The sequence below is a fragment of the Asterias amurensis genome, chromosome 10, assembly GCF_032118995.1.
Source record: "Asterias amurensis chromosome 10, ASM3211899v1".
Lineage (NCBI taxonomy): Eukaryota > Metazoa > Echinodermata > Asteroidea > Forcipulatida > Asteriidae > Asterias > Asterias amurensis.
This window is the reverse complement of record NC_092657.1, coordinates 3999489-4014998: the sequence shown is the minus strand read 5'-3', so window position 1 is coordinate 4014998 and position 15510 is coordinate 3999489. Positions and strand designations below refer to the sequence as shown.

Sequence of the window (15510 nt, the reverse complement as noted above, 5' to 3'; positions counted from 1 at the left end):
ACTTGAAAGGTCTCTTCAAGAGCTTTCCAGCAGTCCCAGTTTCATTGAAATCCATTAACTTTTCATTTTTTTGTCACATACCTACTATGAGGGTTAAAAAAAAAAGTCTCAAAAAATATCAGAAAATACTATGAGGCGGATGGCTTCTTTTAAGCCTGTTTATTTTTTTTCCAGAATGCTCAGCAGAATGTTCAGTCACATGATTTAATCATCAGGAATTGTGAATTGAAACAGTGTTTGATGAAACTTTTTTGGTGGGCACTTTTTTTTATTATGGCCTCAACATTATGACATATTTTTGTACCTCGAAAAAATGCCTAAAATACCAATAATTTTGCATTTACAAGTGCAAATAACTAGTGCAGCCTTACGTGTTTCTAAGTTTTGGAATTTTGTATGTTTGACTGCATGAACTTTGAAGCACGACAGACAAAAAAGCAATCTTGCACGCATGTCACATGCGACAACTGTGCCACACTCGCCATTTTGGTAAACGCCACGCCGCCTAAAATAAAATGTGCACTTCACTGAATAATGCACAGTGACATTGCCCACCAAAAGGGTGCATCAAAGATTATTCTAAAGATGATGACTTCAGTTGAATTGGGTCAATAGATCATTGTGTTTACAATGTGGCTGAAAAACCTAAAACTATGAAGAAAATAAAAAATGTTTCTAAGGAAACCCTTAGTTACTGAGTCTAAAAAATGGAACACAATAGGCATGATTGAAAATTTACTCTTCACCTTTGAAGTGCATGCAGTACATGAATTTGATGGGAAAATTAGTTTTGAAGGTTATGGAACAAGTCTCAGTAACATTGATCTGACAGCAAACTCTTTCTAACTTAGGTTTAATCTTAGGACTTTGGTTAGGAATTGGTCATCGAAATTGCAAGAAAATGATGAAAGAAAAAACACCCTTGTTGGACGAAGTTGTGTGCTGTCAGATAAGAATAAAAGATTTCTACCTAGAACTCTTTAATTAATTTAGTGAGAAATTACCTTTTTCTCAACAACTATGTTACTTCAGAGAGGGAGTTGTTCCCACAATGTTTTATATTATCAACAGCTCTCCAATGCTCGTTACCAAGTCAGTTTTTAAGTTTATATTTGTTTTGAGTAATTACCAAATGTGTACCTTCCCTTTAAGAACAAACCCAATTTATTTTCTGAAGACAACTAGTTTTTTATGTCTTCTTTGTTTCCCTGTGTTGCTGTAGATGTTTCTTCCGATAAAACAAGTTTCACATTAAGCTTAGCTGTATGGATTCAACAACGAACCAACCACTAGTTAGAGAGGCTGCTCTTAAAGGTAAGATTCCCCAGACTATAAAACTCTTTGGTGCCACTTTTTGTGCTCTATGAAGTTGGGCCCAGACTTGAATTTTGAGGAAGCATTCTTCAAAATTCCCCATGGATGTTAAAGGCAGTGTACACTATTAGTAGCTACTCAGAATAATTATTAGCATAAAACATTTCTTGGTGGCCAGTAATGGGGAGAGGCTGATGGTATAAAACATTGTGAGAAACGGCTCCCTCTGAAGTGGCATAGTTTTCGAGAAAGAAGTAATTTTCCATGAATTGATTTCAAGACCTCAAGTTTAGAACTTGAGGTCTCGAAATCAACGCAACTTCATGTGACAAGGGTGTTTTTTACTTTCATTCTAATCTCACAAGTTCAATGACCGATTGAGCTCAAATTTTCACAGGTTTGTTATTTTATGCATATTGTTGAGAAACACAAACTGTGAAGGCTAGTCTTTTACAATTACCAATAGTGTACACTGCCTTTAAGATTTTCCAGTGGAAGTGCCCTTTGCAAAACGAACATGACGAAATTCCCGGCCTTGTGTCTTGATCTTTAATTTTGTAGTGCCTACTTGTTACAGGGACTTGCTTTTGTTGTGCTATCCCTGTTCTAAAGTGGGGATCCAGTTTAACAAAGAAATTGTTTTCGGTACCTTTGTTCCATTGGGTAAAAGTCCGCACAGTTCTGGTTATGCCTATTCACACCCACAAACATGGGTTCACATTTGTGACGAAAGACACCAAACGAGCAACCAATAAATATTGAGTAACTCTTTGCAGACCTTGTGTTAAAAAAACCTGAAGGATTTATTCATAATTGACGCAGCTTTTGGTAATTGATTTAAATAGTTGAGATAACTTCTGCATCGGGGTTTTCAAACAGTTATTCATAAAAATACAGGGGTTGAAATTAAGTGTATTTTCATGGAAGTCAGTAGGGCTAAACCCATAACTGATAGAAGCCTTGATGAGATATTTGTAGCCCGAAAAAACACATTACGTCTTGAGTCACAGCACAAATTTGTCACCGAAAGAATTTCATTTACACTACCATCAGCACAGGTCATTATTATTGGTGATGTTGATTTATGCATTATTTTTCCACTAGCCTGTCGGCCTATTAAACTGGTTAAATGAGTAGCCCGGCTGTCAATCTGGTAGTAGCGGGCTAGTGGCAAATTCGACCCCTGCAATAGACAAGAAAAAAAGTGTACCAACAATCGTGGCTGTGCACCTACATGTATAATTTGCGCTTGATGTCAAGTCCATTCCTGCGAATGCGATTGCAAATTGCATTGTGATGCCTCAGCCCTGTTTTCACTGCACATGTTTCGCACAAGTTGTCCACATCTGTACTCCATCAAATTATTCGTCCCAAATTTGTGACCGCAAAATTTGAATCACATTCGCATTAACCCTGCTTCAAAACTCTGCTAAAAACCCACATATTCAAAATTTCTTATGATTGACTTTCTGTCTGTTTTTAACCATTTATTTTTGCCAACACGTTTATGTAATTTAACATTTTTATTCAACGTACCCATATTTTTTTCCAAGCTTCATAATTTATTTTTTCGTTTTGTTACTGTCTTTGTTTGTTTTATGCGCCTCGGAATAAGTTTAGTCTTAGATAGATGGTGCTTTTTAATTATTATTATTATTGTTATTAACCCGCTTTACGAATTATTATAACTATTATATCTTCTTTGTTTTTAAACTCGTAGTATTTCGAGGCTCTACAACGTCCCGATGTGCAGATATTGTTGTCAAGAGAAGGACTCCAACAATTTCAAAGACAGCAGGAGGTAAAAAAAAATATATATATTTTGGACAAATGAATTTTCATCTTCAAATCTCTCTGTTTATGAAACCAAAAATCTAAGAAGTTCAACAACAATCCAGTTTTCTCCAGAAGACCAGCTTCAGATCAGAGCATTCTAATACCAGAAGACCAGATCAGAGCATACTAATTGAAACGTTGAGTTCAAACCAACGGTTCTTTTCAGAACCACCCCAGCTCATTAGAGACAGTCATTACATGGTTTTACCTTTCCGTATTGTATTTCCACCATGCAGAGTTTCAAATCCTACTAATCTAATTGTAACAAACTAAAATCAGGGCACTCTTGGGGTGACCACAGCTTTTCCCCCCTGGCCAAGCTCTCTGAAACAATCTTCCTCTTCTACTCAATTTATTATGTCTATGTTGTAAAGATATATATTGTACTTTGTTTTGTTTGTTCATATTTTGCTTGAAAAGCGCCATGAGCGTCATGCCTGACGGACCTGAGCGGTCTATAGACGATGTGACCTCTGATGTCACACAAAAGCCATAACATGATTCGCGCGCATACCGCCGGGCAAAACCTTTGTGTTTTGGCAGCAAGCTAGAAAGTGTATGCAATCTTACCATGACTACGCGTCTTTTTGCACGGCGAAACATGACGTATACAGTGTTTTTTCAACAGAGGGCGGTTTGAATGTAAACATAGGTCACATTGTCTATAAGAGGCCACTAATATTATTATTAAAAAGGTCTATAAAAAAAACCTCCCCTGGTGTAAAACTTTGTTTGGGTTCCCTCTCCTTCTTTATTCCAGTCAAAACAGCGTCCGAAACTTTCTACAAATACAATTTGTACGACAGCGATGACGTGATGATAAGTTGCGGAACGACAACTCCAGAAAAACAAACAACAAAAGCAAAGAAGGAAGCAGTAAAACCCGCTAAGGACAAGGACAACCCCGTAGCAAGATGTCAGCATCGCCACCATCGGGACGCAGGCCATAAGACAAGCTATCAGAAGGAGAAAAGGCGGAAGTCACGCACAGAGAGGAATAAGACTAGAGGTGGTCAGAAACAGCAACAGGTATGATGCATTTTTTTTATGCAAGTCGCCAGACACACAAGGCCTGAAGGCCACTTCAAGGTGTGGGCTACAACTATTTTTGTCCAGAGGCCGTTGCCACCTACTCCTAGGGCTGAAACAGGGTTACCCCTTTTACAGCCCATATGAATGTAGGCTTGGGTATCAGTCCGAGACCTGGCCGGTAAAGCAGAAACACTACCTCCCCAATTTTATGTAGCAAGTGTCACGATCGGGATTCGAACCCACACTCTGCTAATCAAACACCAAGCTTGAATACTGTGCTCTTAACTGCTCGGCCATGACACGCCACAAATCATGTGTAAACCCCATGTCATGTGTAAAGCCACAGTGTAATCCCCTATAGCCTACATGTAGACTTTTATGAATTAATGGCTCTGCTTACAACCAAGTTTCTGCGCTAGCCTTGTTGCCTTTCTGCACAACTCTGCTGGGCGCGCCAAGATACGCGCATGCATGTCGGACTTAAGTGTCAGACCTTTGTTGCGTTGTGATTGGTCAATACGCAATGGGGGCAGAGCTTAATGGATCGGTCTATTGTGAGTACTGTCTTGGAGGGGAAGGGTAAGGTTTATCGTGATTCCAACCCGCAATGCGTTATGGGTAGGCAGAGGGGGCATTTGATGACCACTGCTGTCCAATGTTTTTAACAGTTAAATAGGGAGTTGCAGGCCTTGAATTTCGTTCTTAAAGGGACACTGCAATTGTCCTCTGGCAAGAGGCACTCGATGGGGACAAAATGTAACATTGTATTGGAACCTTGCCAAGGGTGCCTCGTGCTCTTTTCTTTGGTGCCCTCTGCAAGGTTCCAATACAAGCAACCGTTTTGTCCCAAAAGTGCCATTGCTGTTGGAGCCATTGGTTATTTTGAGGCCTAGAGTTAAAAAAATGTTTGTGCTTTGCATTTCCCAAGCTGCATGTAGAATAGCTCTGACATATGCTAGGACTTAGTTCATTTTTACTGTCTTATTTTCTGACAATAATTTTCACTTTTCATCATTGTGTGTTCAATACATCATCATTTGGCAAATACTTACGTCCGTGGACGCCTTATCCTCAAATTGTAATGGGGGCGCACTCCTGGAAGCACCACCATCACATGATCTTTTTCAAACCCTGCTCTTCTCAGCTCTCCTACGCTTCTACCGCTCCACTTTGTAACTTTGTATATCCAGCGCAGCTCAGGGCAGCCTCTGCCTCGAATTGTACCTGTAGGCAGACCAACTATAACTGCGCCGCTGGGTAGGCCTCACTGTCTCATCATATGATTGCACCACTTCGCCTTCCGCTCAATACAGTAATTTTTCAGATACTTTTTACTATTGATTATTATTACATGAATTTCAAGCAATTTTACCCCAAAAACAAAGGATATTTTAAGAAGGGTGTGTGTTTAAGCTGAAAGAAAATAAAACACAATATTTAGGATTAGAAATAAAATTTTACTGATTTGATCGTTGTTTTTATTTGTTTGTATTTGAAGGTTGATCCCCATGAACGGACAGAATTTAGGAAGCATATCAAGCGCGCTAAGGAAATTTCACTGGTGAGTCCTCATCTAACACTGTCTCTAACCACAAACTATTGAACAGGGTTTTTCAGTTACCTCATCATAACATGTTAATTCATACAGCAACCTCCCTCTCTATATCGTATCTGTGGAGAGCCCTTCCCAAAAATTGGTGAGAGTTCATGATTCTATTTAGAGCAACATACTTGCTTAGATCATTATGACATCCTCTTTAAATTAAGTATGTACTTTAGAACCAACTGTGAGCTTCCGGATGGAAATATTTCTCTGGAGGATTGGTACTGGTATGATCTTTATAATCAGTGAACTTCCAGATGGAAATAGTTGTTTGCGTTCAGATGCTTGATTTCGAGACCTCAAATTCTAAATCTGAGGTCTCGAAATCAAATATGGGGAAAATTATGTCTTTCTCGAAAACTACGTTACTCCAGAGGGAGCCTTTCTCACAATGTTTTGTACTGTCAACCTCTCCCCGTTACTCTTTACCAAGTAAGGTTTTATGCTAATAATTATTTTGAGTAATTACCAATAGTGTCGACTGCCTTTAAATCAAACAAATCCCATAAACAAGTTCAAATGCAATTAGTTTCATGGAGGATTGGTTTGTGCCTTCAGATTGTTCCCAATATTTCATAACATGATTTTCAATCCCGCTCGTTCCGTTTTGAAATTAAAATTCCACAATGCATAGCCTCTTCAATCATACAGTAGTCCATGTTTAACACGGATAATATCACTCTTGTATTGTCCGCAGAAAAATCCATTAAACTCAAGGACTTGCACTATTTTTATTTGATGATGTACCATCTTGTCATTTCAATCAATCGAGGCCGATGTTACAAATTGACTTTATCAATTGATTCTTTTCTTCCCCTGCTTGTTGGCTTGAATCTGTCAAAGAATAATGAATTAAGGGTCACTCTTTTTATTGTGTTTTGGTTCATGTATTTTTGGACGCGGCATTAGCGCGCATTATCTAGACCATAATCATGGAAATCTATCGATGCCTGTAGTTCATTATTACTGAGTGGGGACCATTTGTGCATTAATAAGGGAATCAATGTGTGGTGAAGAGGTTTTCAACTAGTGGTTTAATCCCAACGAGGCCTGGTTCTTGATAACGAGACGAAGTCGAGGTAAATTATAAAGAACCAGGTCTCGGCGGGTTTAAACCACTAGTTGAAAACCGTTTCAACACACTTTGATTCCCATTCATACCTTTTCGGTCAAAAATATCATCACTTATTGGTCAAAAAGTAAAATAAATGCAAAAATTATAGTTGTTAAATGATTTCTTTCGACACAACACCCCTCCAGCTATGAACTCGGGTAAACAACTCCATATAAGGGAATGCTGTGCGCGTCGCGCGTATCACGTGATGTGGCACAACTGTTTCAGCCGTTGCTCTCGACCAATAGGAATGAAGAAACTGTCTTATTAGAACAGGTGCAAGGTGGCGTGTTCTTGAAATAAGGGAACTTTGTGGCTGAGCAATCTACACTAGTCTTAAAGGGAAGGTACATGTTTGGTAAATACTCCAAACAAATATTAACTTAAAAACTGACTTGGTAACAAGCATTGGAGAGCTGTTGACAGTATAAAACATTGTGAGAGGCGGCTCCCTCTGAAGTAACATACTTTTTGAGAAAGAGGTAGTTTCTCACTAAAATATTAAAAGACTTCTAGCTAAAAGTATTTTATTTTTAACTGAAAGCACATACATTCGTCCAACAAGGGTGTTTTTTTCTTTCATCATTTTCTCGCAACTTCGATGACCAATTGAGCCCCAATTTTGACAGGCTTGTTATTTTATGCGTATGATGGGATACACATAGTGAGAACACTGGTCTTTGACAATTACCAAATTTGTACAGTGCCTTTAAGCTTTGCTGTTAAAATATTTGAGGATTTAATATTTTGAATTGCCCCTTACCTCCCATCAAGCCAAATACAATGACAAACAATTGTTTAATGCCTGTTCAGACAAGCACTATAAGACATACATGTAGTAAGTTGATAAAATAAATTCTGAATTGTTTTTCTTTTTGACAGCATTCTCAAATTGACAATGGGATGCAGCAAACTCAACAGACTTCCATCATAACTCAGGGCAGACTCACGGTAAGAAACATCAATATTTAAATGTGGCATGTCATGGTCGGACGGTCTAGTTCACCGAACCCAAGCTCTAGTATTGTCAGCAGCAGGTTCTAGGTTCGAATATCGGCTATGAAATTTTGTGCCCTTAAGCAAGGCACTACAGCATAATTGCTTTTTAAAAACGTTTGGAAGGTAATGTATTCTGCTCTACCAGCCAGACTCTTTTAGTGAATGACCAGTGCTTAAATCCTTACAGACTGTGTCGGGGGTTACCCTGTTTAAGCCCCAGGAGTAGGTGGCAACGTGCTCCTGGTGGCAGTTAGTAGCGTGTCTTGGCCGAGCGGTTAAGAGCACTGGATTCAAGCACTGGTGTTTGATCAGCAGAGTGTGGGTTCGAATCCCAGTCGTGACACTTGCTACGTAAATTTGGGAGGTAGTGCCTTCTGCTCTACCGGCAAGGCTTTCGGACTGATGATACCCAAGCCTACATCCGTATGGACTTTAAAAGGGGTAACCCTGTTTCAGTCCTAGGAGTAGGTGGCAACGGCCTCTGGAAAAAAATTGTAGCCCACACCTTGAAGTGGCCTTCATAAAAAAAAAAATTAAGTTGATTTTGACAGAGTTTTCATGATTTTGAATCAAAGGGTGCGCTTTAGATGAAATGATTTCATATACTTATTAGATACTTACTACCGTTACCATCTTTTTTTATTGTAGGCTTCCGGATAAAAAATACCAGTTTCATTTCGGAGTCATAACCAAAGAAGAACCCTTTTGTTATTTGTAAAACTAACTTGTAAAAGTTTTTATTTCAAAAGATTGTGTGGGTTTTATATCCAAGTGAAAATCCAGAGCCCTTTTTTCCATGCAGGAAGAATAATCCGTAATTGGTATACACAATCTGAGAAAAGCTGCTGTCAGTAATGATTCTCAAGTTCAAATTTTGGTGGATAAAAACTGTTGTATTTTTCTAAACCCCAATTCTTCAAAGTATAATGATTCTCGAAAGCTGCTGTAATTTTAACCAAGCAAGTATTTTGTTGCCAATAATTTTAAGAATGATTACCAAATGTGGATAACTTCCCTTTAAAGGGAAGGTACACGTTTGGTAATTACTCAAAACAAATATTAACTTAAAAACTGACTTGGTAACGAGCATTGGACAGCTGTTGATAGTATAAAACATTATGGGAAACGACTCCCTCTGAAGTAATGTAGTTTTTGAGAAAGAGGTAATTTCTCACAAATAATAAAAGACTTCTAGCTAGAAGTCTTTTATTCCTATCTGAAAGCACACAAGATCGTCCAACAAGGGTGTTTTTTCTTTCATCATTTTCTCGTAACTTCGATGACCAATTGAGCCCAAATCTTAACAGGCTTGTTATTTTATGGTTATGATGGGATATACTAAGTGAGAAGAATGGTCTTTGACAATTACCAAACATGTACAGTGCCTTTAAAGTGAAAGTAACACATGTTATTTGAAAGAGTGACTGTGTAGGGGGAATAATTTAACGCCAAGCAATCGGCTAAAAAGTCCTGTAGGAAATGTCTTTATTATAATGTTCATCTTGCAAATGAACAGGCTAGGCTTAACTTGTCCAAGAAGTGTGGATTTAGAATAAACTCATTGCAATCCTCTAGCTTAAAGACCTGCTTGAACGTAAATGTCAAGTCGAGAACTTTGCTGAATTTCATTTAAAGACAGTGGACACTATTGGTAATTGTCAAAGACCAGTCTTCTCACTTGGTGTATCTCAACATATGCATAAAATCACAAACCTGTGCAAATTTGAGCTCAATCGGTCATCGAACTTGCTAGATAATATTGAAAGAAAAAACCACCCTTGTCACACGAAGTTGTGTGCGTTTAGATGGTTGATTTCGAGACCTCAAGTTCTAAACTTGAGGTCTTGAAATCAAATTCGTGGAAAATTACTTCTTTCTCAAAAACTATGGTGCTTCAGAGGGAGCCGTTTCTCACAATGTTTTATACCATCAACCTCTCCCCATTACTCGTCACCAAGAAAGGTTTTATGCTTATAATTATTTTGAGTAATTACCAATAGTGTCCACTGCCTTTAAAGACCTGCTTGAACGTAAATGTCAAGTCAAGACCTTTGCTGAATTTCATTTAAATGGTTTTCAATCAATAAGGAAATCGAGTCATATGACTATAAATAGATTTGATTGTGTAAAAAAACAATCATTTTGAATAGCCTTATCCAGCGCTTGTCAATTTGTCAAATGTCAATTTGCGCGCTGTCAAACGGCAGAAGTGTTTTTAGTTTTTGTTAATTTTTTGTTTTTAGTTTTTGTTGGCAATTTGCTGCCGATCGGACCAGGAACACCGGGGCGAACCTCTTCTCTTTTCGATAAGTGCACTGGGTTCTTTTACATGCGTTACATAACACATGGGACCAACAGCTTAACGTCCCATCCAAAGGACGAAGCAATGGTTAAGTGTCTTGCTTAAGTGTCACGGCTGGGGATTCGAACCCACACTCTGCTGATCAGAAACACCAGAATTATTCGGTGCTCTTTTAAGCGCTCGGCCACGACACTTACATCATTGTTTTTGAAAAGAGTACATTCATTCCAATCCTCTAGTTTTCAAGAAACATATCATAAAGGGATGGTACATCTTTGGTTTTTGGAAGAGTACATTCGTTCCAATCCTCTAGTTTTCAAGAAACATATCATAAAGGGATGGTACATCTTTGGTTTTTGGAAGAGTACATTCATTCCAATCCTCTAGTTTTCCAGAAACATATCATAAATGAATGTATCATTGTTTTTTGGAAGAGTACATTCATTCCAATCCTCTAGTTTTCAAGAAACATATCATAAAGGGATGGTACATCATTGGTTTTTGGAAGAGTACATTCATTCCAATCCTCTAGTTTCCAAAAAACATATCATAAAGGGATGGTACATCATTGGTTTTTGGAAGAGTACATTCATTCCAATCCTTTAGTTTTCAAAAAACATATCATAAAGGGATGGTACATCTTTGGTTTTTGGAAGAGTACATTCACTCCAATCCTCTAGTTTTCAAAAAAAATATCATAAAGGGATGGTCAGTCTTGGTTTTTGGAAGAGTACATTCATTCCAATCCTCTAGTTTTCAAAAAACATATCATAAATGGATGGTCGTCATTGGTTTTTGGAAGAGTACATTCATTCCAATCCTCTAGTTTTTAAGAAACATATCATAAAGGGATGGTCAGTCTTGGTTTTTTGAAGAGTACATTCATTCCAATCCTCTAGTTTTCAAGAAAGATATTTTTATTAAAAGGATAGTACGTCATTGGTTTTTGGAAGAGTACATTCATTCCAATCCTCTATTTTCAAGAAACATATCATAAAGGGATGGTCCGTCTTGGTTTTTGGAAGAGTACATTCATCCAAATCCTCTAGTTTTTGAGAAACAAATCATAAATGAATGGTACATCATTGTTTTTTGGAAGATACATTCATTCCAATCTTCTATTTTTGTGTGTGAAACATATCATAAAGGGTCTCTAGAAGAATACATACTTAATAATAATAAAAGATTACAGTCGTTCCAATCCTCTAATATCATTATTACTGTTAGCGCCCTTGCCCTTCCAAAAAAAGAAGGCATGAGGCCTGAAGAGACGAAGATGTAAATCAAATCCCTAGAGATTTTATCCGGGAATCGAAGATCCTTAAAGACAGTGGACACTATTGGTAATTGTCAAAGACCAGTCTCCTCACTTGGTGTATCTAAACATATGCATAGAATAACAAACCTGTGAAAATTTGAGATCAATTGGTTGTCGAAGTTGCGAGATATGAATGAAATAAACAAACACTTGTCACACGAAGTTGTGTGCTTTCAGATGCTTGATTTCGAGACCTCAAATTCTAAACTTGAGGTCTCGAAATCAAATTCGTGGAAAATTACTTCTTTCTGAAAAACGACGTCACATCAGAGGGAGCCGTTTCTCACAATGTTTTATGCTATCAAACTCTCCCCATCGCTCTTTGCCAAGTTAGGTTTTATGCTGATAATTATTTTGAGTAATTACCAATAGTGTCCACTGCCTTTAAACATATCAACATATCACAACCTTTTATTTTCTACCTTCCCAGAGGCCGATTGGAATTTACAACAAGGGGAAGAAATCAGACAAAGTCTACCGAGGTGAGTGCTAAATTCTCCGTGTCGATTTCTCATGATTTCAATTAGAGAAGCAGAACCTTGGAGATTGATTTATCTTTGTGTAGGTCACGTTTCACAATTGAAACTGATTCTCATGAGACAGTGCAATCAATTACAGTCATAGAAGCTTAAATGCACTGGACACCTTTGGGTCAAAGACCAGCTTTCTCGTGTATCCCAACACATATGCCTAAATAAACAAATCTATGACAATTTTTACTCAATTGGTCTTCGAAGTTGCAAGAAGATATGAAAGAAAAAACACCCTTGTTGCACAGATTTGTGCTAGAAGCTTTAACTTCCTTAAATTCTTACCATTTAAAATGTTTAGTCTAAATTTTATGATAAAATAAGCCAAAAAGCAAACTCGATAGCATCTTTAACACGACAAAGCTCAGTGATGGAATAAACGAATCTGCAGCTAATGTTTTTTTTTCTGTTAAATGTAAATTGACTGACTTTGAATCCTGATGAAGGTTGACAGGCTTGAGGCAGACATCCATTAAAATTATGGCAAAAAATGTCACATCTCCAAAATTACATTGACTGCGCTTAAAGGCAGTGGACACAATTTGGTAATTACTCAAAATAACTTTTAGCATAAAACCTTACTTGGTAAACAAGTAATGGGGAGAGGTTGGTAGTATAAAACATTGTGAGAAACGCCTCCCTGTGAAGCAACGTAGTTTTTTAAGAAAGAAGTAATTTTCCACGAATTTGATTTTGAGACCCTAGATTTAGAATTTGAGGTCTCAAAATCAAGCATCTGAAAGCACACAACTTCGCGTGACAAGGGTGTTTTGTTTTCATTATTATCTCGCACTTCGACAACCAATTGAGCTCAAATTTTCACAGGTTTGTTATTTTATGCATATGTTGAGATACACCAATTGAGAAGACTGGTCTTTGACAATTACCAATAGTGTCCAGTGTCTTTAAGTTGACTTGCATGTATGAGACATCCTTGGTTTCATTACCACAACAAAATATAAAATCCACATATAGCTGTAACTTCCTTAAATCCTTACCATTTTAAATTTTTAGTTTAAATTTATGTTCAAATTTATGTTTTATATATTTAATTTTATATATGTACCTCGAATCTTTAACACAACAAAGCTCAGTGATGGAATAAACAACTCTGCGCTAATGTTTTTTTGTTGAAAGAGATTACGGTTGAATGTAAATTGACAGGCTTTGAATCCTAATGAAGGTTGACAGGCGTGAGGCAGACATCCATTAAAATTACAGCAGACAATGTCACATAAAAAAATGTAAAATTACATTGACTTGCTTAAAGGCACTGGACACTATTGGTAGGCCTAATTACTCAAAATAACTGTTAGCATTACTTACTTGGTAACAAGCAATGGAGAGCTGTTCACTCAAATAATAAAATACCTGAAGCCTTTTTTAGGCATCTGAAAGCACACAAATTTATGCAACAAGCCTGGTGAACTTTGATAACCAATTGAGTAAAAATGTGCACAGATTTGTTCTTTTATGCATATGTTGAGATACACCAAGTAAGAATACTGGTCTTTGACAATTATTACCAAAGGTGTCCAGTGCCTTTTACATGAGGCAGCAAACATCAACTATATTCAAATATTCTGAAGGCTCACGGACAGTTGACTAATTTTTAGGTTGATGCTCTTGTTTAAAGCCATTGGACACTTTAGGAACAGAATTTTTTTTTAAAGTTCACAGATTTACAAATAACTTACAGGGTTTACAGATGGTAATGGTGAAAGACTTCTCTTGAAATATTATTCCATGAAGTGCTTTACTTTTTGAGAAAACATTAAAACAATATCAATTCTCGATATCGAGAATAACAGATTTATTTTAAACACATGTCATGACACGACCAAACGTGCGGAAACAAGGGTGGGTTTTCCCGTTATTTTCTCCCGACTCCGATGACCAACTAAGGATTATTTTTCCTGCGTGAAGATTACTGCGCCAGATATTCCGCGATATTTGAAAAACTTTGTTGTTATAGCAGCTGTATGAAATTGAGTCCAGTTCAGCAAGGTTAATTAGTTTTGCTCTTAAAGGCAGTGGACACTATTGGTTATTACTCAAAATAATTATTAGCATAAAACCTTACTTTGTAACGAGTAATGGGGAGAGGTTGATGGTATAAAACATTGTGAGAAACGGCTCCCTCTGAAGTGCCATAGTTTTCGAGAAAGAAGTAATTTTCCACGAATTTGATTTCGAGACCTCAAGTTTAGAACTTGAGGTCTCAAAATCAACCTTCTAAACGCACACAACTTCGTGTGACAACGGTGTTTTCTTCTTTCATTGTTATCTCGCAACTTGGATGACCAATTGAGCTCAAATTTTCAAAGGTTAGTTATTTTATGCATATATATGTTGATATACACCAACTGTGAAGGCTAGTCTTTGACAATTACCAATAGTGTCCACTGCCTTTAATCATTTCACATATACATAAGATGACAGGAATACACGCCAAACCTTTCCAAGCTGACGCTGAGAAATTGCTTTGAGAAATGGGCCGAGAATAGTCAAGACTTCACCCCATGATTATACTCTGCGACAGCTCACTCATTTAATAATAGTAATAACCGTATTTATAACGCGCCTTTTGCCAAAGGATACAACCAAAGCGCCAGGTATTATTACTGCAAGGGGTGGGGCGAATTTTTGAGATATAAGACCTAATCCTTAAGCACAGTATGTAACTGTTTACTAGGTGCTGTGGCGCAATATGCTGCCAATCCAGCCAGGAACACCGGGGCGAAACCCTTCTCTTTTCGATAAGTGCACTGGGTTCTTTTACATGCGTTTACACAACACATGGGACCAACGGCTTTATGTCCCATCCGAAGGACGAAGCAATGGTTATGTGTCACAGCTTGGGATACGAACCCACACTCTGCTGATAGAAACACCAGAGTTTGAATTCAGTGCTCTTAACCGCTCGGCCACGACATTCCCATTTGCACACAATATATTTGGTAATTGTTTAAACTTTTCAGCTTGATGAATCATCTTAAATCGCTTTCTTCTTTTTATTTCTTGAAGCTCCACTTTTTGTCTCCGATCGTGTCAAAGAAGTGGTCGAGAATGACCTGAAGAAGATTCTAAGCACTTCTGACCGGCCTCTACACAATGCACCAAGCTTTGACGACTCTCTGGTGGGAAGCGCTGGCCACATCACACCAGTGGTTAGTATGGAGACTAGAGCAAGTCAGTTACCGTCTGTTGGATCATTGCCGAGGTAAGAGTCCTTTTCAGTACAACTGGGTGACCATGGCACAACTTTATATTTGTTTATTTATTTATTTATTTCCTTTATTTACCCAGGGTAAGCCCAATCAGTAAAAAATTACTGGTTTCCATTTGGGCCCTGCGAACAAACTAACATATTAAAAGTAAACATAAAATCACTTGATAAAATTACGATATAAAAATTACGTAAATATCTAAGAATGTTACGGAAAATTAAAAGCAACATAA

General features: G+C 37.6%; 1 protein-coding gene across 5 annotated transcripts in view; it reads left to right on the top strand.

The window, feature by feature from the left end:
* LOC139943100 (uncharacterized) overlaps positions 1-15510 on the top strand; it is a 130157-nt gene that overhangs the window by 88046 nt on the left and 26601 nt on the right. For all 5 annotated transcript variants that reach the window (XM_071939917.1, XM_071939915.1, XM_071939918.1 and 2 more), the window contains exons 2-8: positions 1223-1314; positions 3035-3115; positions 3911-4179; positions 5681-5743; positions 7782-7850; positions 11949-12000; positions 15076-15271. In XM_071939917.1, the coding sequence (XP_071796018.1) occupies positions 1266-1314; positions 3035-3115; positions 3911-4179; positions 5681-5743; positions 7782-7850; positions 11949-12000; positions 15076-15271 (779 nt within the window). In that variant the 5' untranslated portion in view covers positions 1223-1265. The remainder of the gene's footprint in view (positions 1-1222; positions 1315-3034; positions 3116-3910; positions 4180-5680; positions 5744-7781; positions 7851-11948; positions 12001-15075; positions 15272-15510) is intronic.